Source organism: Pagrus pagrus, assembly GCF_965226575.1.
Source record: "Pagrus pagrus genome assembly, chromosome: 12".
Classification (NCBI taxonomy): Eukaryota; Metazoa; Chordata; class Actinopteri; order Spariformes; family Sparidae; genus Pagrus; species Pagrus pagrus.
Genome location: NC_140196.1, coordinates 7,683,940 through 7,709,135, shown reverse-complemented (window position 1 = coordinate 7,709,135; position 25,196 = coordinate 7,683,940). Strand labels below are relative to the sequence as shown.

General features: G+C 42.1%; 1 protein-coding gene and 1 long non-coding RNA gene across 2 annotated transcripts; one reads left to right on the top strand and one right to left on the bottom strand.

The window, feature by feature from the left end:
* Positions 1-1,567: 1,567 nt before the first annotated feature.
* Positions 1,568-22,763, top strand: klhl24a (kelch-like family member 24a). Its single transcript, XM_084369380.1, has 8 exons — positions 1,568-1,842; positions 3,305-3,423; positions 3,560-4,404; positions 6,284-6,468; positions 10,529-10,647; positions 16,262-16,450; positions 18,171-18,359; positions 18,471-22,763. The coding sequence occupies exons 2-8, from the start codon at positions 3,349-3,351 to the stop codon at positions 18,669-18,671; spliced, it is 1,803 nt and encodes a 600-aa protein (XP_084225506.1). The 5' UTR covers positions 1,568-1,842; positions 3,305-3,348; the 3' UTR covers positions 18,672-22,763.
* LOC311266814 lies at positions 21,968-25,176 on the bottom strand. Its single transcript, XR_014623772.1, has 3 exons — positions 25,089-25,176; positions 24,264-24,346; positions 21,968-22,053 (listed from the first exon to the last, which is right to left on the bottom strand). It is a non-coding gene; the product is annotated as an uncharacterized lncRNA (long non-coding RNA).
* Between the last annotated feature and the right edge of the window lie 20 nt (positions 25,177-25,196).

Below are 25,196 nucleotides of genomic sequence, written 5' to 3'. Positions count from 1 at the left end.
AGAATCAGCATGCCTTTAATGTCATTGTAAGCTACTGAGTGCTACTCTGTATGGTGCAACAACAATATAGAATAAAAATAATACAAAAAACAATAAATAACATACGAAGAAGAAGAATAAGAGTCTCAGTGTTGTTCTGTGTTTAGTGTGGATATGGCCTTGGGAAAGAAACTGCCTTTGAATCTTGAGGTGCATGTTTGGGGCTGACCTGTAGCGCCTGCCAGAGGGCAAATAGTTGTGGTGACCGGGGTGTGCGGGGCCTCTGATGATGTTTTTGGCTCTGCTGAGGTAGCGTGAGGTGGTGATCTCCTCCAGGGAGGGCAGTGGGCAGCCAGTGATTCCTTCAGCTGATTTAACTAATCTCTGCACGGCTTATGGAAAACATCCTGGAATATGCAAAAGCGAGCTTGAGAGGACAGTAACATAAAACCCTACTGTACCAAAGAGTTTGTCAATATGGTTTGATATGTCATTAAAACTTATAATTTGTGAAAATTGGTTCAGAGCAGGAGTGATGTTAAAGGAAGACATGTTCAATAGGAAAGTTCTACTCTCCTTTTAACAGCTGGGGTCTGAGTTATATACACAGGAAAGATTTTTGGAGGTTAACGACTTAAAATAGTTGACAAAAACATGTATAAACACGGTGATGGAGGGAGTAATACCATTCCACTTACAGTTATATTTACAGATAAGGGTTGTTATTGTGTGATAGCTACTGTTACACAACGTCAAAAGGAACATTTCATGGTTGTGAACTTGCAATGTAAGTTCTTATACTGGAAAAGTAATAAAAGACCATTTAATAATAGAAAAAACAGGATAGAAGGATGCCTGCAGGCATGCTTCAACTTTGACTGACAGACTTATGGTGTGTAAAGGGTACACATCTGCCCGGCACTACTATGCATGTGGTCCAAAACAGAGTTAACTGGTTCATTCATCACACCGTGAACTCTTTCAGAGAACTCAGCTGGGATCTCTGAGAAATATTTTGCAGTTTGAGGAAGTTGTGACATCCTTTGTCCCGACTGAGCTCCTCCTTCCTCCTCACCTGGAAAAAAAAACGTAGCATGCTGCGTTTCATCCTGTTTTCACATACCTATAGGATCACATTACAGATACCTTGTTTTCTTTTAGGCTATGTTTTTTTGTTTACTACTGTATAATCTATGAACTTTATAAAACTATAAGTATGACCTATATAAATCAAGTTCGTATTCGGCTGGTGTTTTGTACATATCGACAACTGTATGTAAAGACTTTTTTAAGGTGAACACTGTCTTGTTAACAGTTTATACCAGTGACGCAATAACACTGGTGTTGTTCTGCGTGTGTTGCTCAACCTCCCTCCCTCTCTCCTTGTTGTGAACTTTTTCTCCCCTAAAAGTTCAGTTTGTTTGCAAACAAAGGACAGCCACGTGGAGAACCACAGGCGCTTGGGAAGTGTGTTTCTCACTGGGCAGACAGTAAGCGACAACACGATTAGTTGAACTCACTTTCCCATGATGCACCGGGAGCACCAGCTGAGTGGGCGCAGTGGGCCGGATTTTTTTTTTTTTTTTCCCCTGACAAGTATATATTGGGTCTGTGTTTACAGTTAGCTAGTTAGAGCTCTTTGTTTTGGCCATTACCTGAAAATCAAAATGTCCCGGCGAAGTTTCAGCCTTCATTGTTTGACATAACTGTTCGAGGGCACATGATTTAAAAGATACTGATAAACTTTTTTCAGGATATAGATAATTTTTTTTCTCCATACTTTTTTTTTTTTTTTTTGGTTGTTTTTGTTTTTGCTCCACTTGCAACTGAAGAGGAAGCTTCATCTGGAAACTTCTGCATAAGGTAAACAACTTTTAGCACCTAGCTTACAACAAAGGATGTTGTTAACGTTGAATAAGGTCTGAATTGAGTGTTATTTCTTGCTTTTTGCTCGACTCTGGTCACGATTCGTTGAGTAAAGCGACGGCTCAGCTGCTTTATTTTTAAACAGTGTTGTCAAGGGCTAACGGTCGGCACGAGGCAGGTCTCCTTTGTCCGGTAAACCAAACTAGTGTTTTCTGCCTGTTTTAGCTAGCTAACTGTCCGTGCACATAAACACATTTTAGTCGATTGTCTGTTATTAATACTTAAATAATACGATATTAAAAACACATTACAATACATGAATATTTTTAAAATAGCCAAAAATAACAGTAAATAATGGTATTACTTGGTCATAAACTTCTGTCAAGTTCAATTTTAGGCTGCTTTTATGTCTCCTTGACACAAGACAGTTAAAACATAACTATAAACCTGTTATTTCATTTTACTTTTTTTTCGTTGTATTTTATGTCATTTTATTGTTTTCATCCTCAGTGCACATGAGTCATTCAGTTAATCTTTCATGCGTCAGACACCTGTGGATAAACCTGTCCTCCGGTCTACATGACGAGGAGGTGCTGCTGCTGCTTGCATACAACGCACGTGAATAGGTCGAGACAGAGTTTAAAAATAACCTGAGATAAATGACCTCACAGGAGCAAAGGCTAGACCTGCTGCCAACACATGCATATGGCCATAGATAACAAGAGTCTAATGTTTGGATCGGACTTGAACTTGACTGTTGGCTGTCCTGAATACACACAGTCTTTGTGAGGGGTGAACAAAGCACCTTGATTGTTTGCTTTAGGTGAGACAAAGAAACAGGACAAATGTCTTAAGACTTCAGGTTTAACTTAAATAGAACATATTACTCAGCGTTATCAATAGCATTGACTTGCTGCACTTGTTTACCAAGCATTGATCATGTCTGATAGCATCCCTGCCCCCACTCTCTTTCAAAACAAACCTGATTGACATGTAGGTTGGCCTTCCAACCGTTGCTCAACCTCTCTTCCCTCCTGTGTGTCTTTGTCATCTTCCGCCTCACGCAGTTCATTGTGCCGCAGGGCACAACTGTTTTGCACTATTAATGAGCCAGAGGACCTGACACGCAGATTTGTGTGCAGCTTTCATTCCTTGAAACGACTTGTCTTACACAGTGATGTGAGGCAATTTAGCACTACCCCATGGGCTTGAGAAAGTTGTTTGCAGGAGTCACATGTTTTCTGTATACACGCTTTGTGGCTATGCTCTTTGAGTGCTTTGTTTGGCTGTGGCGAATGTTCTCAATTTGTACAACAGTGATCCAATTATCTTGCTATTTATGACTTCATGACCTTTTCCTTGCTATCCCCCTACCACATCTGATATGATGCCATAAAAATCATGCATCCTGCAGTACATTTTGCTTAAGAGTACCATTCGGCCTGCTCTCCATCCTCAGGTCATCTTAAACTCTAGAGGAGGTCTTCATTGAAGGTGGCAGCTATGGTGTTGATTCTGGGCAGAAGGATGAACCGGGAGGACTCTGGGATCAGAGACTCACCAGCTGTCAAACGCAAGGTGCTGTCAAACAAACTAAGCAAAATTAACACTGAAACTAAACAACATTATTTATGTTCTGTATCTTGCAACTTATGTCTCAACTAGTGAATGTCACAATATTTACAAATCTTTGTACATGCTATTGTCCTCTAAGGTGTTTGAGGTTGACTCCAAAACTTTAGCCAGCCAGGATGTCTTGGACTTCTGTTCTGGCTCATCCCACTCAGAGGGCATCCTGCAGGTCTTCAATGAATTTCGCGACTGCCGCCTGTTCACAGATGTTGTGATTAGCGTGCAGGGCCGTGAGTTCCCCTGCCATCGCGCTGTCCTCTCTGCCTGCTCCTCCTACTTCAGAGCCATGTTCTGCAACGATCACCGCGAGAGCCGCGAGATGCTGGTGGAGATCAACGGCATCCTGGCTGAGGCGATGGACTCCTTCCTCACCTATGTTTACACCGGCCGTGCAAAGATCACCACAGAGAATGTCCAGTTCCTCTTTGAGACCTCCAGTCTGTTCCAGATCGCCACTCTGCGTGATGCCTGCGCAAAGTTCCTGGAGGACCAGCTGGACCCGTGCAACTGCCTGGGCATCCAGCGCTTTGCAGAGGCCCATTCCCTGAAGCAGCTAGCCAGCCGCTGCCGTGGTTATGCCCTGGCCAACTTCTCAGAGGTGGCTCAGCATGAAGAGTTCCTCGACTTACGCAAGGAAGAGCTGGAAGAGTACAGTGGCAGCGATGAGCTGGCCATCGGTAAGGAGGAGGTGGTGTTTGAGGCGGTGATGCGATGGGTGTACAGCAACGTGGAGCACAGGAAGCCCATGCTGAAGGCCCTGCTGCACCATGTGCGCCTGCCCCTTCTGCACCCCAACTACTTTGTCCAGACAGTGGAGGGGGACCAGCTCATCCAGAATGCTCCAGAGTGCTACCAGCTTCTCCATGAGGCAAGACGCTACCACGTACTCGGAAATGAAATGATGTCACCCAGAACTCGTCCGCGCAGGTAACTAAAGTGTTGACTTGAGCTATGAGGAAGGTGACAGTTAATGTAACCTAGATGTTATCTACACAGGGAAGCAGACACTGGTTCATAAATCAGTTTGTCCTGTCTCAACACTTTGGCTCGTGGAAGTAGTGTGACTTGTTCGTCTGATGAAATGCTTATGATATATCCTGTGCTGCAGTCACACGAATGTTACCTCTGCTTTGTCATGCAGCAGTTATTTTCTATTGTCAAAGAAGACAAGATGCAGTTTGATCTTTTCTGACAGCCTTTTTGTCTTGTGTCTCCACTGGGATGACAAAGGTCAGCGGCAGATACGAAAACGTGCATTTTGAAGCAGTTAGGTCTTTTATCCCACGTTGTATAGCCAGAGGTTACAACCAGCGCATGAACTTGATGCTCCTGGCTTTGTTGTTGTTGCGTCTGAGTGTGTGTGAGAGCGAGAGACTGGGAGGGTTATTGTGCTGAACAGACAAGCGTGTCATTGACTGAGCTATGTTTTGTAGCCCTATTTTGAAATGGAAATGATAATGAGGGAGGCAGGGCATGTCCGTACACGGACGGGTTGGCTGGGAAAACAAAAAAATCATGTGATGCAAGAATCAGCAATCATGAAATGTTGAGTCTTGTTATCATACCAGCGGTTTAACTCACCTGGCTGATGTGTTTTTGGTTCTGAGAGTCCCCACCTGTTCACTTTGTACCTGTTATTACCAAATGGTGTCTTATTTCCAGTGTTTTTTTTTTTTTGTTTAGTTTTTTTCTTGTTTGGAAAGTGTCCAGTTGGATGTAGTGTTGACTGAAACCTTATGAATGAGATACTAAACAGACCATATGGTAGCCTGCTGTACAGCAAACAAGAGTGCAGCTGCCTCTGTGTGTTGGACCTGATGTAAGGGTTAAAGTGCTGGTGAGCAGTTGTCAGTTATTCAGGCTGTGTGAAGTGCATATCAGGTGTATTGTGTCAGTATCCGGGCAGATCTGTTCAGATCAGCATTGCAAGCCAATCAGACACTTAGTCTCCGCACTGTCGGCTTCGTTTGCCCTCGGGGCCAAAGCTGCTCCTGCTCAAAACAGATGCCTGCTTCTCCCCTTTCTGTGTCTACAGTGGGGCTTTTTTTTCGTTGGATGTCTTTTAGAATAGAATTAATCACATGCACAAACATAAAGTCAAACCGCTCCCTGGGCTTTTTCATCTCTTAAATGTATACAAGCCCATGAAACCGCCCTAATCTGATACCTGCATCACATACTGAGTAAACAGAGAGAGAAATGTGGGGGAAAGTGCAAAGAAACATATTTTTGTACCAGTTTGTACTGACATTGGTATCTAGAAGGTACTGGAACTTTGACACAGATAAGGCACTGGTCTTTATTCAACATTAGTATTTTTCAATAAGAAACCATAAGAAAAGAAGCTGTTGTTAATTAGCTCCCCCGTAGGAAATGCTGTCATATCCACGGCATGTGTTGAACAGCCAACAATAGGAAAGCATTGTGATCATGGAAACTCAGCTGTCTAGCCCCAAGTGTGTTTGTGTTGTACCCTAGATTGATACCTTTCATTGTAAGCTGAACTTTGCCTTGAAGATAAGTGAAGATATCCATGTGGAAACCACCACTCTGTTTCTGCTGTGGCACGCATGTCTGCCCTCTGTAATTAGAAATCCCTCAAAGTGTTGACATGTGTATGTTTACATGTCTCCATAACCTTTGTATAGGCCTACAGATGTATAGTATTTAATTAGATACCATGTCTGTGATTTAATGATGTTCTTCCTATGTTTGTGTTGTTATAAATTTGCTGTTATTCCCCCTCCACCTTTTAATTTCCCATGTCTGTCCCGTCATCTTACCTCTTCTGCTTCCTTCCGTGCAGGTCGACCGGCTTCTCTGAGGTGATTGTGGTGGTGGGGGGTTGTGAGAGAGTGGGCGGCTTCAACCTGCCCTACACCGAGTGCTATGATCCAGTCACAGGAGAGTGGAAATCACTGGCCAAACTACCTGAGTTCACCAAGTCAGAGTATGCTGTCTGCGCCCTCCGCAATGACATTCTGGTGTCAGGTAAGAACCCTGCTGCATTTGTTATTAAGAGTTCAATAGCATGGTGATATCAAGGCTTGAAATTAACACCATCCAAACTGCAATGCACAGGTATCTAGAAGGGATATGTCTTATGATGACTGACTGTTAATCCAATTCCCATTATTAGTGATCTTTGAGACTGTTCACTATAATTGGAGCTGATTACACAGATTTCTTCTGTGCTTAGACTCTGTATGGTCTTGGTTGTTACAAAGTTCAGCTTCTCTTAATAGTTGTAAAGATTGTGTCATACCCAAAAAAGATTTGCTAGTACACACTTAAGGGCCAGTGTCTGCCCATGCTCAGCTTGCCATCTAATCCCCCAGTGGAGCGGCAGGAAAGGCCATGGTGGCAGTTTGCCTTGTGTTATTTTTACAGCCACAGCCTGTTTGAGCTCAAGGAAAATATGAGAGCAACATCTGGATGCTCACTCTGGCCTCAGTGCTAAGAGAGCATTCATTGGCTGGCTCATTCCTCCTGACTTCCTTCTGCCAATCATCGGGGTCACCACCTTTTTACATCGGTTCAGCAGCTTTCTGGGATCTTCCTCATGCAACAATCTAACATCCCTTTTTGATTTTAGACTTCACCGATAGGTTGTGAGGTTACTAACTTCAAAAAAACCTTAATCTAGGATATTGTAGCTCTCATGGATTCCTGGCAAGGCTCCTGAATTTTTGTTATTTAGCATGGGCCAAGTGTGGCGTAAGCCCCTTTTGGTGAAAACAAGATCTAGATTAAACAAGACATTAGTGTGACATCATTCATCTCAACTGATGAGGTCAGGATGAAGGTAGAATCATAAGCCAAACACTGTGAATGCGAAGATGTGTTGTGTACAAGAGTCCAGTTATTTGATGGAGGGCATCAAGGTTGAGGGTTTTTCATTCCTTTTTTTGTGAAGTTGTTTCCAAGAATATGCATCGAATTTAAAATGTTCCTGCTTGAACTGTTCATGTTCAAACATGCTTCATATGAGCTGCAAAACGGTGCTGGACAAAAACAGCCGTTGAAAGATATAGAGAAAAGGAAAAAAAACTGCAGACGGAGACGGAGAAAAAAAAGATTCTTCTCCCCCTCAACAGAGCTGCTCTCACTGTGCCAAGTCCTCACGTGTTCGCTATCAATTTACCCTCGAGCGCTGCCTGGAAAAGTCAACATAACCCCCTTCCCCCCCTTGTCTCATACACATACATTCACGCTATTAGCCTACATTATAGCATATTATCATCTTGATTGCAGCGTTTTTCTTTTTTGTTGCCCCAGATGCCTTGACACATTAATCCCCTTAATTTTATCTTGCACTCTTTCAATATTTTCCCACACATACCTCCGTTCTGTCTGTCTGCCCCTCTCCTCACACTGGGAACTGGTGCAAATACCTTGGAGGGGCTCCAGTGTCGAGCACAGCTGCAGTTAGCTGTGGTCTTAAATAGCACGTTGCTTGATTGAGTGTACAAAACCCCTTAGGTTTGTACAATAACAGGGACTCTTTTGCATCAATATGATACAATCAGTCAGCTCTGGAGGAAGCATGGTCGATTAACACTGAAGTGTTTTGAGTTCAGGTGTACTTAAGATTACAGTCAGCTCAATTATGATCTAGATGTGTTATGTTTGGTTTAATGTAGCAACATGAAATACATTTCTCTTTGCTCTCTTACCTCACTCCAGGAAATGAAAGACATTTGGAAAATGTCTAATCAGCTAATGGGCAGCAAAACACATGCGCTTGCATCACACATTACAGAGGGTTGCATGTCATAGTCACACTAGCATTTGTAATGAAACTCCGTGTAACTGTAAGCAATGCATAACTCTTAAAATGCGGTCAAAGGGACCTCCAAAAGTCACTGCCTCTTGTTCCTTAAGAACAGTGATTAGCAGCAGTGGTTGAGTTATTGTGAGAAAAGACCCCAACTGGAATGTCTTTACTCTTTAAACTTTTTAGGTCTGAAAGGCTCTCTTTGAAGTGACGCAGCTCTGTCAACATGCAAATCTTTGGAAACATATGCCTCGAGGGCAGCAGACTGTCTGACTCTTACACTATCCAGCAGATTATTGAGCAAATACATGCAGAGACTAACTTCCTACCCTTGTCTCCTCTCATCTGTGTGCTACAGTGTAATTTAAAATGGCTGAGCATTAATTACCCCCCCTAACAAAAAACAAGAAGAGGTAGACATGTATAGCTGCTGATTTATTTAATTAGATGACCTTTCAAGGGGGTGATGTTTTTCTTTTGTCCTGATAAAACACATGTCTAATAACCTAACCCACCTGTCCAGTCTGTCAGCTAGCCAACAATGCAAAAAAGAACCCTCCTCTTTGTCTGCGTGTGAATACAGACAAGGCCTAGACACCTTTTGTTTACACTGGTAGGTTTTTTTTTAGCGCCTTTATCATTGCTCCATATAACCACCCACATAGCTCTGTACAAAGAAAACACCCAGCAGCAAGTTGCAGATGCTGCCACAACAAAACGTCAAGGATTGAGACATTTTTGATTTTGGTTTCAAGAGTTGAAAGTATCTTTATCCCAGCTGTTAAGTACTAAAGAACACAGAGTTTTGAAAGTGAGAGGTGTGATTTGAAGGTGCATAATCTGTATTCTATTAATTGATATCACCACCATGTGATCAATTTTGGTCCCCATGTGAAATAACACAGATTGTCACTGATCTTTCTGTTTATGTGTTTGAGTCTAGTTGGTATCTGTGCTACACCCAGGCTCCAAGGTATATTTCTCCTAGACTCATTGTTGGTTAAAAGCCAGCAGATAATTGCTTCCAGATGTAATACCAGGGTGGGAGTCATAAAATTCACCTTGTTTTTCAAATGGATTTGAGAAAATATTACATTTATCCCTTTTCCTTATCCTCAACTTAAGAAACTTCCTGTTTTGTTGAGTCCAGCGACTCCTGTGGACAAAAGTCGCATGAGACTGCTGTCCTAAAGGATCTTGATCTGGCCTGTGCATTTGGTTTGGAAGTGAGTGAAAGAAAGACGGAGTATAGTTTTAATAACATTAACACCCAGTGATGTATATCAGCAAGATATAGCTCAGTGGTGAGGCCAACATTAGCCATTCTGCTGCCTTCTAGCAACACAGAAGTATCCACTGCCGTACCACCAGACTACAGAGCTTCTTTCTTCAGGCTGTGACACTCCTCAATTCATCCAAAGCTCTCCGCCGTAAAAATTGTTTTAATTTAACGACTTATTTCCCGGGGAATCCAGCCTGATGTCAGACATTAAGAATATAGAGAAATATAATATAAATGGCCAATCTTCTCGGTTTGCTAATGTAGGTCATGTAGAGGCATCAGCATTTGATTGAGACTGATTAATAACCAGTAACTCCTTGTGGTTTACTGGTTTCTTCTGGCCTTGGTCGGTTAACCTACATTTAATCACGTCTTTGTCAATCCACCATGCTAAATAGTTTTTCCTCAGTCTGTTGAGAATCAACTCACAGGTGTGTGTGTTTGGTTGTGGAGCAGCGACGGGGGGGTTACAGAGTGAACAAGGCTTGTTCAGGCTTGTTAAAAATGTGCCGGTCACAGCATAGCCTGGTCGCGTGACTGTTATTATCCTCTACAGCTTCTTAGAGTGGATGTTTACCAAGAGACAACAGATGAGACACTCAGTCATACTTCACTAGTCCTGTTAGCTGCAAAAGATCCTGATAAAGGCGTGTTTGCTTTGAAGATAATTTAAAAATAGCCAGTTATTATAACACAGGTGCGTACATAATGAAACATGATACTACGTCTGTGTGCGTACTTGTGTATCTTTACATAGACTACTATCCGTATTTGACTGTGTGTGAGGAAACCTTCTTTTTGCTAGGCGAACTCATTAGGCACAGGTCAACTCTGCCCCAGTTATTACATAAAACATTACTTGGACATAAATTGATATCTGATCAACTGCATTAAGAATGATGAGAATTGACTTCTACCACTTCTACTCAAACTGAACCCACAAACTGTCATCTTGAATATGAACTGTTATGTTTGCCCCTTTGTGCTTTTAGGTGGCCGTATCAACAGCAGGGACGTGTGGATGTACAACTCTCAGCTCAACCTGTGGATCAGAGTGGCTTCTCTCAACAAAGGCCGCTGGAGACACAAGATGGGCGTTCTACTGGGCAAGGTGAGGAGGGAGCCTCAAGCTACGTTTACGCATCTGTGTGTGGGTTTACCCTACTGTAGATGCCTCTGATGTAGGAACAGAAGTGTCAGATTTCACTCGTTGATAGCAACACTAGACAGCTATGGAGGATACATGTGTGGCTCTGTTGCTACGCCATAGACCCATAACACACAAATACACAGCACACGCACTTTCAGTGAAGCAACAGTTTGGTTTCTCAGGAAAATAAGATGGTGTTTAGACAACTCGGAGTCAGGTGTGCTTCAGAGGAAAAGGAAGTAAATGCAGTGTCTCAATTACCTGTCACTGGCTTACCTGAGGTAAAGTGCAAGGTGGTGGACATTACACCGTGAGGAAATTCTGTGGAATCACCTCCTGGAAAGCCAATAAAAATTTTCCATGAAACTTTTTGACTGCTTTAGGTACACACCTTTCAAAATCATAAATCTCATCCAACTGTTACACATATATTACCTGCAGGCTGGGAGGAATTTGAACACTCTAACTGATTCTTTTGTGATGATTCACATTAACTATCCTGCTTAAACCTGAGTCACTCAACGGTGGCAGAAAAAGAGGTCACATGGAGTAATTCTAGTCCCATTTAGTTTTCTGCTTAACAGGGATCTTCCGTGTTGGTCTGTGAGGAGCCAACAAGTCTTACAAGGAGCAAAACTATATTATGTTTGTATATGACGCATCCATCCGTTGCCCCAGGGTTTGTAAACAGCTGCTGCCAGCTCATCTCACGCATCCCGGATACACAGGAGCAGTTTCAACAGCGAGAAAGAAGTTTGTCTTTGTCAATGCCAGCATATAAATGAGAGAGCCTCAGCTCCTGGAACGACACATGACATACCCCACACATGGAAAATAGTTTAGTCATTGCTTTCAGTTACTCCTGCAAATTTTGTGTTACACATTTTCATGTCCTTTCTATCATATGTCCCTATGAATATCACCCAATACTCTACATATCAGACCGAAAACAGAGATCTGGCACCAGTTTGGTTATGAAATTTCAGTAGAGCTAATGTCTACACGTGAGCTGACCATTAATCCTCGATCTCTGCTTCCACTTTAGAGCTGTTTCTATTTACAGTCTCTAGTATAAGACTAGGTGGACATTCTTGTTGAGGGCAGTGGAGGTTAATGGGCCTGTGCCAACACGTCACACTTCCAAGTTAAGGACAAGCTTAGTCCACTTGCCCCTATCATGTTGCTCACATCTCTACTCAATCACATAAGCTTGGAGTGGCCATAGATGGCTGTGAAAAGCCCTGATAAGCGTGTAAACACACACTGGGGTTTGCATACGTGGGCATAGTTTACAGTGTAATATATACAGTGCAAGGCTGTTCATGTTCCTATGGTATGCTGCATTCTAATCACAAGAACCGGAGCTCTATCATTATATTAAATAACTATGTATATACCTAACCTGTAAAATGTTTGTAATCACATGTTGTGTTTTGAAATGCTCGTTAACCAGATAGTCAAGTCTGTCTTCATTTGTGCAGACTTTATTCAAAACAAATGTTGACCGCTTGTAAGACAATGGCATGTGTGTCTCGCGAAAAGTCCCCGAAATGTAATTAACTGTCATTAGTGTTGTGTAAAGGAGAATGGCCATTGATTGTCTTGGTTGAGTATAAACAGAGATGACTCAGACTAACACACCACTGACAGTCATGTGTGTGCTTTAGCCATCATGCAAACAAGTACACACACTTGTATAGACACATGAAGAACATGAACACAAGTACAAGTATTCTTGGAAAGCTTTAGGCTAAAACAGCGCATTGTTTACTTTGTCAGAGGGGGCATGACTCAGGATGACTCTGTCATCTGCAGCAATTGTGCAAACATACGGTTTTTATTTTTATGGCGGTCTCCTTCAGGCTGATCTGAATTGAATTTTCAGTGACTTACAAACAACACCCAAAATGCTTAGCTGCCTTGCCACAGAAACAACAAACACACGTGTGTGCATTCAAACTGCACACTGGTCCTCCTCCTCCTCCTTCAAAGCAGTGAGGTAAGCAGCTGGACGATCACACGGTGGCAATAAAAGTCAGTAATTAACTCCAACGTGAGTCATGCATCAAGGTATGGTGAAAACAAGACGACGGACATGGCTGCCATTTAACTTGACTCTTAAAGAACTTTAAAGGAAGTTTAAACTTTCTGATCTGCAGCTGACTGTCATGCAAACATTATTTGATGCTAAAATTAGACAGCATAGTAAACGTTAGTACCTTATATGTACTGTATGTACATACTGAAGTCCAAGGCCTGCCTACAACTTAGGAGTTAAACTGGCCAGGCATCAAACACAGCATATAAGAGGCAGTGGTACATATATGGTGCATAAACACGCACATTTGTACCCTTCCTTGAAAAACAGATTCCTTGGAGATATTAAATCCCAAGTTAGGCTCTTGTCTCTGACCACTTCCTGTATCTGTCACACACATGTGGTTATGTCCTCTTTTTTTCCCTTCCCTTCTCTTGTTTTTCTTCTTTCTGAACAACTCTTAAGAGTGCAGAGTCGAGTGGCTTCGTCCTGTTTGGTACCTATAGTCGGTTACTGCCCATTCTGCCGACTGAAGATTAATAACTCTGAAATTACCTTATTTCGTGTGCTCTTATCTCTAAGTGCTTTTTGTTTTATCATTTTTCCTCTGAACACTGCCAGTGTTTGGCTCATTTCATTCCTTGCATCCTTTCGTCAATGGGCCAGAAAGAACCTTTCCAACGAACACTTTTGTTCTATGTTTTCATTCCAGATTAGATGTGCCCTCTTATCTCAATTACAGACAGTGTCTCTTTCGTTACGGTGCATATCTTTGTTGCTGGTTGTTCCTCAGAATTCAGTCCCCCCCTCCTCCTGAGTTTTACCCATTCATTTCCTCTTTCAGTCTGTAATTTCCCCTTTTGATGTGCAGCACTGATGCTCCAGTCGCAAGTATGGAGAACCACGGATGGGTGCTGTAAACAAGCCTGTGTAATGAGTGTGTTTGCTTCTTCATGCCTTCCTCCTCACTATTGAAACAATTTGCATCTTGGGTTGACAAGTCAAACGTTTCTTCCTTTGCGCAGGAACGCCTCCATTGCTCTTTCTGTAGTTGTGCACACCATCCATTTGCTACAGTACATCCATTCACTTACTCCTGCAGCAATCTTGACTTCTTAAGCCACTTTTACTGGGATATAAGTAGAAGAACACACACACTTGTCAGCGTCCTGCATTCTGTCTTGTCCTTGTTTCAATAGAGTATTAGCAAAAAATAGGTCACCAGTTGTTTTCCTCTCCCTGTTATGGCAGCACTTGGTGACGGCTGTTCTCATCTATCATAAGGTTTCACTCACTCTCTCTCTCTTTCTTTCTTTGTTACTCCATCAGTCTGTCTTTCCCTATCTTTCTCTCCATCTTTCCACTACTACTTCTCACTTCTCTGCGTGCTAAGGAAGCAGTTAATCATTCAGCCATTGTAAGTGTTTGTACGTGTTCGTAAGAGAGGCTGTGAACGTGCTCGTTCAGTGTTTGGCAAGTGTTTCCACAGAGAGTCATGACTCATGTTAGCTCAGTGTTAATGTGATAGCCATATACCTCAGGTTGGTATAGAGTATGTGCTACCATCGTCGAACTAATGTGGAATGTGCCTTTATTGATACATTACACTTTCATGGTGTATTGAAAACTGGTGGGATGTTTTATTGAGTGACTGCACAGTGTGGAGAGCGAAAAGAAAAGAGCGATCCAGCACTCCCCATCCCCCACTCCTTCCCACTACTGTCTTCAGACAAGGTAGTGTCTGGATATTCTCAATGGAGCATTAAAGGGTCAGTTCACATAAATCCTGGAAAAAAATTCGTATTTGCCCCTGTCTGACCCTGCTATTCTGGATTACTGTCACTGTTCACTGTCAACACGGACTACTCTTTGGTAACAAGTAATTCAAATAAACTCCAGCCAGACCAATATTCGATTATAAAAGCTGATACCAACATTAGGTAGTAAAAAATCATGATGTCGATATATCTGCCGATAAACACATTTTTTGCACTTATCCCTCAAATGTGGTTATCAAACACTTTTATGACAAAGATATGTAACGGAGGCAGTTTAATTTACAGTTTTACAGCATATACACTGATGCCAGTACATCTGTGATAGGCCCATTTTGGCCAACTGATATATCGGTCGGGCTCTAAAGTGAATTGCATTCAGCAAGGTGTGGGACATGGTTTTAGTAAGATATTGCTGTTAAATTTTTTGGTCAAATAAAACCTGCGTGGCTTTAAAATACATGAAACCAGCCCTTCAAAGCCAGTGATAAAGAAATGCTTTTAAAGCCTCTCTGAACATATTCACCTTGCACTTAAACTTTATCTCTGTGCCAAACACTCCTCTTATCTCTCTATTGTTTCTCTCAGATCGCTTTCATTTTTGGCAACAAACAACCAGCATTTACCATTTGCTATCAGCTGTATCAAAGAGTATGAAAATAAACAATTTTCAGTTGATCTAGGCGCCCATTGTCATACAGTTTGGCAGTTGAGCTCCACTGGATGTGGGTTGGAGTGGCATGTTGTTGTCATTGAAAACACATTGAAGTCAGACGGAGACAACAGTACTTTGGAACCACCATCTGAGAAGTTAGAGAACAGGTTCATGGTGGTTTGGTTTTTCTCTGTATCAAAATTTCAGTTAAAAAAGGCGGCAGTGCTCTCAATCAGCCCAGGTGTTGATGCAAATATCCATGAACCCCATTCACTTCCCTCTTTTTGTTCCCTCTTTTTCCTACAGCTTTTTTTCTCTGTCTCTGTCTCTGCCCTCTGCACTTGTTTGTTTCAGATTTTGTGGAGAGGCAGAAACAGCCCGAAGGTTTTTATTGCATAAGATCAGCCTGTTGATGAGCAGTGTTGTGCTCATAACCAGAAATGCCAGTACTTTGTGATCTCCTTTCAGAGAATGTTATTGAGGAAATACAAATTGATTATACCAGTAAATCTCTACCAGCATTTTAAAAAACTCTCCTTCTCTTTATAATTGTTTTCCCCCCAGTCTTTATGTCTCACCTTCACCATTTTTTCTTATTTTGCCCAATCTTTGCACTCCAGGAGGGCAGTATGTGTAACCACAAGGCACGTGTCAGAGTTCGTATCTTATGGCAACACAATGCGTCAGCGTGTAACGCTTTGGCTTCCAGTCAGGTTTATGTATGTGTATGTTTTGTACGTTGTGTATGTTCGTGGTTCGGGTTTAATTATCCATTATCCTACTGCAAACAAAGAAAAGAAAATGTGGCTCAGGTTTTGGCTTAAGGTATTCTTATGTCGATACTGATAGTAGGGAGGAAGTAAAGTTCAAGGTAAGCAAATTCATTTGTGCCTGCAGGGATCCAGGTTAGTGTTTACTGCACCTGACGGACTGGTTCTCGAAGTGCTGACGTAGAAACTATTGTTCATCCTCACGAAACTAGTAACCTTGAATACATATGTGTTTCTTTCTACGTAGTGTAGTTGGAAACTTGTATATCGCACGTTAACATTACTCATAATTTCCCTAACTCTCAATTTCATGGTGTGTTTGTGTGTCTGCCCTCAGGTCTATGCTGTAGGCGGCTATGATGGGCAGAGCCGCCTTAGCAGTGTCGAGTGTTACGACTCCTTCTCCAACCGCTGGACGGAGGTGGCTCCAATGAAAGAGGCGGTCAGCTCTCCGGCCGTGGCAAGCTGTGCCGGCAAGCTCTTCGTCATAGGAGGCGGGCCCGACGACGACACCTGCTCAGACAAGGTGCAAAACACACCACACACTTAGGCACATAGTGATGACAGCTGAGGTGCTTTTTGTGTCAGTGGCTTGTTTTTGGTAATTATAACTTTTAAAAGATAGAAGGGCTGTGCGAAGGCACATTTTATTCAAAGTATGCTTTCAAATGGGTTGTGAACTTGAACTCAAGTTAAAGAGGGGTAGGCAGTGCTTTAAATAGGCTTTTAAATAACAAGCTAAAGTGTCGTGTTTGCAGTAATAATAAGATAAATACATTGTTAAACACTTACAGTATGTGCAGCCTTGCTCTAGTTCACAGACTGTGCATTATTTTATGATTTAAATGAATGATGAAATGTTAATAGGGCATACTTATAGACCCTCCCACTGGCAACTGAAGAGACAAAGTAAGCCTAGCCAAATGTTGTTGCCTATCCCGAAAGATAACATTTTTCCTTGGTAAAATGAGGCCAAGAATAAAGAGGTACAATACAGAAACAAACAGAGACTGCACCTCTTCCTGTTGAACATCACTGATTGGCAGTTAAACCGATGCGATAACGCTTATATCCTGGTCAGTCTGGTTGATCCTGATAAAACGTGCAGTATTACAGGTTTTATTTCACAACTGTGAGTCATATGTAAACACGGAAACACTTAATGAGATGGCAATGATGTGACATTGCCAATTGAAAAAGGGAATAATACAGAAGAAGATAGCAAGTTAAGTCGGATCTGCCATTTTCGGACGTGCCAGCGGTGTCACTGTACAGCCCTGTGGCCCAAGAGATTCGTGCCTGACGTTCATTGTGTGTTTTGACTGACAGCTGGGATGCTGGTAGTAAACAGGAAGGCAGTGGCATTCGCAGGAACCCAAATTTCAGTAGAAGCATTTTCTTTTCCTCCATGGAATAGCCGTAATGTTTGTTTATGTCTGCACAGGCTAGAAAACACACATCCACAGACAGAGAGGCAGCCTGATAAGAGCTAACATCAGTTTTTTCTATAATGGCATTGCTGACTGTTTGTACCTGGCTTTACGTGGCCTCAAGGGACAAGAGTTCTCGTTGGCTGCAGTTCCTGAGAACTACTTATCTCTGGAGTCTCCTCACGGGGTCATTCACAAACATCCCTAAGGTCCTTGTCCGTGTTAGTGAGAGCTTGTGTTCGCGTTAGCTGGAGTCGGAGACAAAGCTGTTTGGAAGGAGGCTATTTTAAAGAGAAGTGGGTGAGAGAATGCTTGGATTGTACGCTAAACCCACATAAAGTCAGGCATTTGTCTGCCCACAGAGCAGTCAGTAAAACCTCAGAATGGGCTACATATATTTCATTTTTTTTTATATGCAACAGCTATTTCCCCACCACATGGTACACATTAAAGACATATGAGGAGCATGTCCTTTTTCTTCTCTCTGCACAGTGAACAATGAAGCGGAGTGAATGTCCTTGACAGGGCAAGAAAGAAAGAGGAAAAGAGAATAATCCCTAGCAATAATAAAAGAGATAAAAAAATAAGTCAATGATTTACACAGTAGTTTACGTATAACACCGCAGGCTTAACACAATGCACAAAGAAGAAACAAGCAGTCAACTAACAAATAATAGAAATCTGAGTATTCCACGTATATTATCATACTCAGTAATATATACAATCGATTTACAAACTCCACTCCCGCTAAAATATTGCGCAATTGTCATTCAATGCAATAAAACACAACTAACTATGTGTAACTGTATATCACAGGTTCAGTGTTATGACCCAGAGACAGACTCTTGGTTGCTACGGGCCAACATCCCCATCGCCAAGCGCTGTATCACAGCAGTGTCCCTCAACAACCTGATCTACGTGTGCGGTGGTCTCACCAAGTCCATATTCTGCTACGACCCCGCAGAGGACTACTGGATGCATGTGGTTCAGACCTTTAACAAACAGGTAACGGAATAGAAGAAATGCAGATACAAAGCACTCGAACTGTTATAAAACTTCAGCTGCAAGTGTCATGGTAAGCTGCTACTGCTAACTACTCTCCCTACCTCCCTGCAGGAGAGCTGTGGCATGTCAGTGTGCAATGGTAAGATCTTCATCCTCGGCGGCAGAGGGGAAAGCGGCGAAGCAACAGACACCATCCTGTGTTACGACCCGGCTACGGGTATCATCACAGGGGTGGCAGCCATGCCACGGCCAATCTCCTACCACGGCTGTGTAACCATCCACCGCTACAACGACAAGTATCACAAGCCCTGACCATAAACAAGCACGAAGAGCACACACACTCACACACACACACTAAAGAACTTAAGCTCTTCAAGTTCACCCCATGCACAGCGCAAACACACACACTTCTTTCAAATGGGCACATTTAGTAGCTCAGTCCACAGCATCGTTGAGCTAATTTATTTTTCTTACAGTGTCATGTAGCAGTGCTCATCGGGTGCTCTGAATCTTTTGCTGTTCTGCACCATAATTATAGCTCCTCTGTCGAAAATTGTCAGTAGCGGATAATGTTGATGACTTATCGTGCGTGTAGCCTGAGCTAAATTGGAGTCAGATCAACACGACAGACATTCTTGCATTAGTAGTGACTGCACAAGGTGGGAAGTAATGGATCATATGTGAGAGAATTAAAGAAAACTGAAAATGATGATGAACATTAGTCTGATGTTCGGGGCAAACATGCATGATAACTTGTTGAATTACCAAAAATGCTTATTTTGATTATCATGTCATTGTAATTAGAGCTTGGAACCCCCCTCATAGATTTTTTTTTGTATTGATAATGAACTCAATCCTCTCCCAACGCTGTGCTTTCACTACTGTGCAAAGTAACTTTACACTGTGATCTCAGTCGCTCATGAGCTGGAATGATCACAGGTTGTACTCATGAACAAAACAGTGCCTTCGGGCAAAAATATAAAAATGCCGTCACAAGAATGAGCCAAGAATTATCTGCCGGCCGAATAAATGTATTTTTTAATGCACAGATGAGCAGCGAGGTCACATTTCTAACCCCACTGCTCTCCATGCAGTTATACACTTACTGGTAAAGAACGTAAAAAAAAAAGTACTGTCCTCCTGTTTTTTTTAACTCTTTTCCTTGAGACTCAAAATGACCTGATAAAAACGTGGTAAACAGTCGGTCTGCTGCTTTTCCACAGTATCAGTGTTCATAGATATAAGTCCGTCTCGCCCGTTGACCGACAGCAAGGTTAACAGAAGAGGTAAAAAACAAAGGCTGTACCAAAATATTGGAACGTAGCCACTGTTAGCTCTGCACCCTCGTTTCCTTTTTCCATACTTCCCTGCACGTTATCACCTGGTTCCCCTTCCCATGTGCGTTTCCCCTTTTCTAGCTCCAGCTGTGTCATCACCTCACATCTTCTCATCCACACTGACATGTCCCTTTAAGCTTTGCTCCATTATAATAATTATTATTACACTCATTACTGACATTTTATTTTTATTTTTTTATTTTTTTAAGTTATACTTTTTTATATAATTGAATGTGTATTGTATTATAGGTAGCTTTAGTGTGTCAGTTTCATATCGATGTGTTAGTTCATTGGTGTACTGGGCTTGTGGGTGGTTTTGTAGATGTGAGAAGCCTTTGTAGATCAAACTCGAAGACTGCTCTGAATCAGTGGTGTGCATGTTCGGTATGTATGTGTGTCTGTGTGTGACTTTTACGACTCGGTCTGGTCTACGTTTGTTGGAGCCTAGGAGGTTTGTCAAAGAGACCGTTTAGACCTGGCATTGACCTGCATCTCGGGTGATCCGATCACAAGTGGACAGCTCTAAACACACGGGTAAATGACCACCAACACACGTTCAAGCCACTTGTCGAGGTGGTCTGGTATGCATCTGACGACATATCTTCTGTAGTGTAAACACTAATGTGTGGCAGCATGCCAGTGTCAGTCCTGGGCCACCTACTCAACTTACGTGCTCTGCGAAACAACAGAAGAAGCCACAACAACAGGCATAATGGATTACATGCAACCCGATCTTCATTTTGTTCATCGCTGTAATGAAAATTATGTTTTTCGGGCTCTCTTACCTGCCAATGTAAGCAGCAGCAGATGTTTTTGAACACTGTTTCAACAGATTCCCCCATTATACTAGTAACTGCAATAACCCCAGACTCCATTGAAAAACAACACAATTTTGAGAGTTGTTGAGTGAAGAGAAACTTTAAAAAAAACTGCAACAAATTGTAAATCACTCCACCTTCTTGTAAATTCGGCATTACGTTTAATACATCAAGTCGTTTCTTTCCTTGTTAAAAGTTTCCGTTTGTCGTGGCAACGCAGTGCCAGTCTGTCTGCTACGCCGTGTCTTACCTGCCAACATTTAGCAGCTGTATGAACACACTGAATTCACACTAAATTCATTGAATAAAACCAGATGTTTATTGAGGGTAAACATGTCAGATTTTTACAAATACAGTAAACAGTAACCAGTATAGGCTACTTTTTTGAGAGAAAGTCCCCAGACTCCATTAAAAAAATGACCCAATTTTGTGAGTTGTTTAGTTAAGATAAACTTTGGAAACGCTCGAAACAACCTTCTTGTAAATTCTGCAAATATTACACATCAAGTTGTTTCTTTCTTTGTGCAAAAACATCGTATCCGTTGGTCCCAGTGATGTACCAGAGTGGTTAAGTGGGATCCGATCACCGGTGGTCACTCGCGACGTGTTAATGCCGGGTTCAAACAGGCTCATTGGATTCTAGTGTAATCACTGCACCACTGCTCACTTCTGTCAACAGAACTTTTCACACTGATAGTGGCACCTCTCACCTGTGCACTTACATGTTGCGATGTAACTCGGGGTAACCATAGATACCTCCAGGTGTGTATGTGTGTATGCGTGTTTCTTGGTCAGCTACAGGTGTAGGTCGGTGTAGCGGTGCTACGCCTCGACACAGGGAAGAGGTTGAGAGTTCTGAATGACGAGGATTTTGTGGCTCATGGTCAGTAAAAGTCACCTTTTACTACAATAGGTGTTGATAGACTAGAGATATTGCTGTGAATATAACTTTAATATGTTGTCTTTGTTTAATTTGTATTTAAATGTATCTCTCTTGTTTTTTTGTGTGTTTTTATTTCTGTAACCGAGAGCCCCAATTGTGCACTTTGACAGAATCCTGTTAATGTAGAGTTATATGACAATGATTTTCTTTTTTCTTTTTTTTTTTACTGTATCAGTAAATGTTCTTTGCTTTCATGTGACGTATGGTAGAGGCAGTAAAAGGGCCTGTCAGCTCCTCCTGTTGGCCGATACCTGCCAGGACTTGATATATTCTGACATAAAACAACAAAAACTGCGACAAGACAAAAGTCAAGAATGAGTGCGAGACCTTTTATTTCGTGCTGAAAGTGTCCGAGATCCGCGAGTTTGACAGACAAAGTGTAACATCGTTAACATAACAGATGTGCCTCTGTGTGTCAGTCACAGTGTTAAAAACAGATGGAGGTATTTCGGCTTAAACCGTCCTCCAGGCGTTTTCCTAGAAGGATGAGGTCCGGTGTCGGGTCTTCAACTGAGAAGAAAAACATCCTCAGGCCCACAAACACTCCTTTGCGTAGTAGCATACTTTGGGTAACTCCGGAGGCCGGCAGGAGGAAGCTGAAGGGTGAGGATGAGGTGAAGCAAAAAGAGAGGCAGTTAGATAAATAGTGAGAGCGAGCGAGAGAGAGAGAGAGTTTGAGTGTGTGTGCGTCTGTGATTTCACTGAGTGTTTACCTAAAACTGTCTTGTTATGTTGATTTATTGATTTTCATTATTAGCTACGTTAGAGGCTTTTCCAACATTGTTTACTTTGATACAGTTGTGTTCTTGATTATGTCGCTTGTTGTGGTGAGTTGTGGGACTGTTTGTTGCTGCGATACGTCGACTCCCAAATGCTAATGCCGTGCCTTTTTGATTAAACTCTGAACATGTGAGCATTTGAAATGGATCGATTGGAGTTTAATATGAATGATGTAAACCAAAGTGGATTCGATTCGATCCCAAAAGGTGATTTTTTTTGTCGTAAACTGTCAATGGGTGAAGTGTGCTTGCATGCGAGCTGGGGGGGCTTTAACCTGTTGCAGAGTGCTGCCCTATGTGCCGTTGATAAAAGGATTAATGAGTTGGGGGGTTTAAAATCGTGTCATTTTGATAAAAAGTTTTATAAATGTGTGTATGATGATGTGATATTTTAACACCACTTTCTTCTCAGAGGCTCTTTTGTCTAACCTGCGAGAAAGCTTTGGATTTTTTTAATCTGCAGTATGTTGAAATGTAACGGTTGTGTGAGAAAAACATCAATAAAGTTTTTCTTTCTTTACACTTCACACTTGTGTCCTGTCTTGTACTCACTCATACTCCTGTAAAATAAAAAATATTATTATTAGGTAATAGGTTAGCAGAGTTTTGGTCTTTTTTTTACAGTGTTCATCACTGCATGGTCAATATATGATGGTATTTTCTGGTGTTTATTATCCTCATCAGTTTTTTTATTTCAAATTCCTTCTGATGATATACTCTTTTTGTAAACTAAACTTTAAAGGTACACTGCAAGAAAGAGAGCACTCTTGATACTTGGAATAGAAGTTTGCAACAGCTAACAAGAGCTTCAGAAATACTTTAAAGCCACACGTTTACATTTGTATTTGTTAACACTAGAGCAGAACAGGCTTGTATTTTGAGTTATGATACCAGTACTGCCCACGTAGAAGTCCCACAGTGAAGTGATGCAGGACTATGTAACCAAAATTGTGCTAATAAGAGTTCAACACACAACAAACGTCAGTACGGGTCGTTATAAGCTGCTTTCAGTCGACCTCTAGGGTCGTTTTTCTGATGAGGACGGGCTGAAAAACTTCCGCAGTGCGGTTTCAAGTTTTGACTCGATAAAAATGAAATGAGAAGATTGAGATGAAAGGCAGCTGTCACTTTAGATTTCAGTGACAATCAACACATCGGCCTTCACTCATTAAACTATGGAAGCCGGAGCCAAAGTGATTACGGTTACTGTATTAATGATCGTACCCACAGTTACTGTCAAGACCAACCAGACCACAGGTTTTTAATGAGGTCATAAATCTCAGGGAGGGCACGGCTGACATGACCCCTCCATGTAATTTCAATAACAGCCTAATTGTCAAAAGTTTTCGACTCCCAAGATTTGTATTCATCACTAATCTTCACTGTCACTCCTCCTGTTAGATAACAGGTAGCTGCCACGGTCACATCACCCAGTGTCTGCGAGATGTTTGAAGAAGCTGGTGCTGCACTGTAATGTGACAAAGTCCATTAACAGAGTTGCAGCGCTGCTTCTGTTGCACCCCACAGGAATTACTCTTGAGAAAATTTCCCCTTCAAAGTCGACATCAGATTTTCGCCCCCGTAAATAAACACACCGCAGATTTTTATCGCAACAAGAAATACATTATTAGATCTTATTAAAGGCCCCCCCGCAGTCCACTTTATATGGCTGCTGAGTCTTATTTTATTAGGGGGGATCAATCAGTCATGTTGTCGATGTTATTATGAGCCATTGTGTCGAACAAGAGATAACAGTTTAGTAAACCAGCCCGCACTGGGATTGAGCAAGTCGTGCTGCAATACTCATTCATGAGGCCCTCTCTGTTGTGCCTTGTGTTGTGATTTACACATCGTGGTTCAGCTTAATCAAAACCACGGACATTCCTCTCACAGATTCCTATGGGCACAATGTCCCCGGGTTCATCACAAGGAAACTATTCACACACACTCACAGACGGGAAAACAATGCATATATCAAAGCGTTTGTCAGTGTGTTAATTTAACTCAATATGGCAGCGTGCAATCACCTCACGCCTGCTGTCTGGTGAAGACCACAGAGTCACAGATTGATGACCCTCCATGGTGAAGAGGTGGGTGTAATTGTTCTGGCCTTAACAAAGAGGAGAGAACACAAACATGTGAAGCTGACCTACTTTTAAATACTATATACCAGACGTGGAAACTACAGTATGCAGTGCCTGTAAGGTATCTGCTGCAAGAGAGGCTGTTTTACTGCGGGAGGGAAGTCAGACATGGGCCCATGAGAGGTTGGTTCATTGCCAGGGTGTTGCAATGTACTGAAACTATATCTGGAAATGTGCCAGAATTATAAAACCCCTTGTTTTTTACCATCTAGTGTGTTCGTGCGACTGAAATGAAACACTGACACACATTTCTATTGTGCCAGAGACCTGGATGATGATGATGATGGTAAGGCACGTGTAACTGATGAACCTCCTGATCGTCAGAAAACTTGTTCCTCCTCTTGTCACGTGTTGGCTTCAAAAGTCGTGTCATGCTACCTGACAGTAGTGTCAAGCTTAAACATGCATGATTAAGAGTAGGCTCATATAGACATATAGCTACTATAGTGGCTCTAAAGAAAGCATGTGATGTTCACCACTGCTCTGAAAGAACACTGCACTCAATGCACTTTAGATAATCCTGACTGTGGGGTTCCTGTGCAGTATGCATATGTACAGCATTGTGCAATGCAAGCGGATGATGTTTGCACTCCTGGGTGTGAGTGTGTGCATGTACGTTTTTGACTTAATTACTCTCTATTTCACTGATTACCTATTTATTTATCTCATTCTTTCATTTTTTTCATCTCATGTTGTTGATAATCTCACCTAAAACCCATCTCCCAGTGCACAAACCCACAGAAAGATGATGGAGCCTCATATTCCCACAGTGCTCCTCAATGGCATCATCTATTCTGTAGAACAGCGGCGCCTGGT

What these genes read in the sequence shown, in the direction of transcription:
- klhl24a (XM_084369380.1), top strand. Translation starts at nt 3,349, where the DNA reads ATGGTGTTGATTCTGGGCAGAAGGATGAACCGGGAGGACTCTGGGATC. An exon ending in CACCAGCTGTCAAACGCAAG is followed by an intron (nt 3,424 to 3,559) that starts GTGCTGTCAAAC and finishes TTGTCCTCTAAG; the next exon opens with GTGTTTGAGGTTGACTCCAA. An exon ending in CCCAGAACTCGTCCGCGCAG is followed by an intron (nt 4,405 to 6,283) that starts GTAACTAAAGTG and finishes CCTTCCGTGCAG; the next exon opens with GTCGACCGGCTTCTCTGAGG.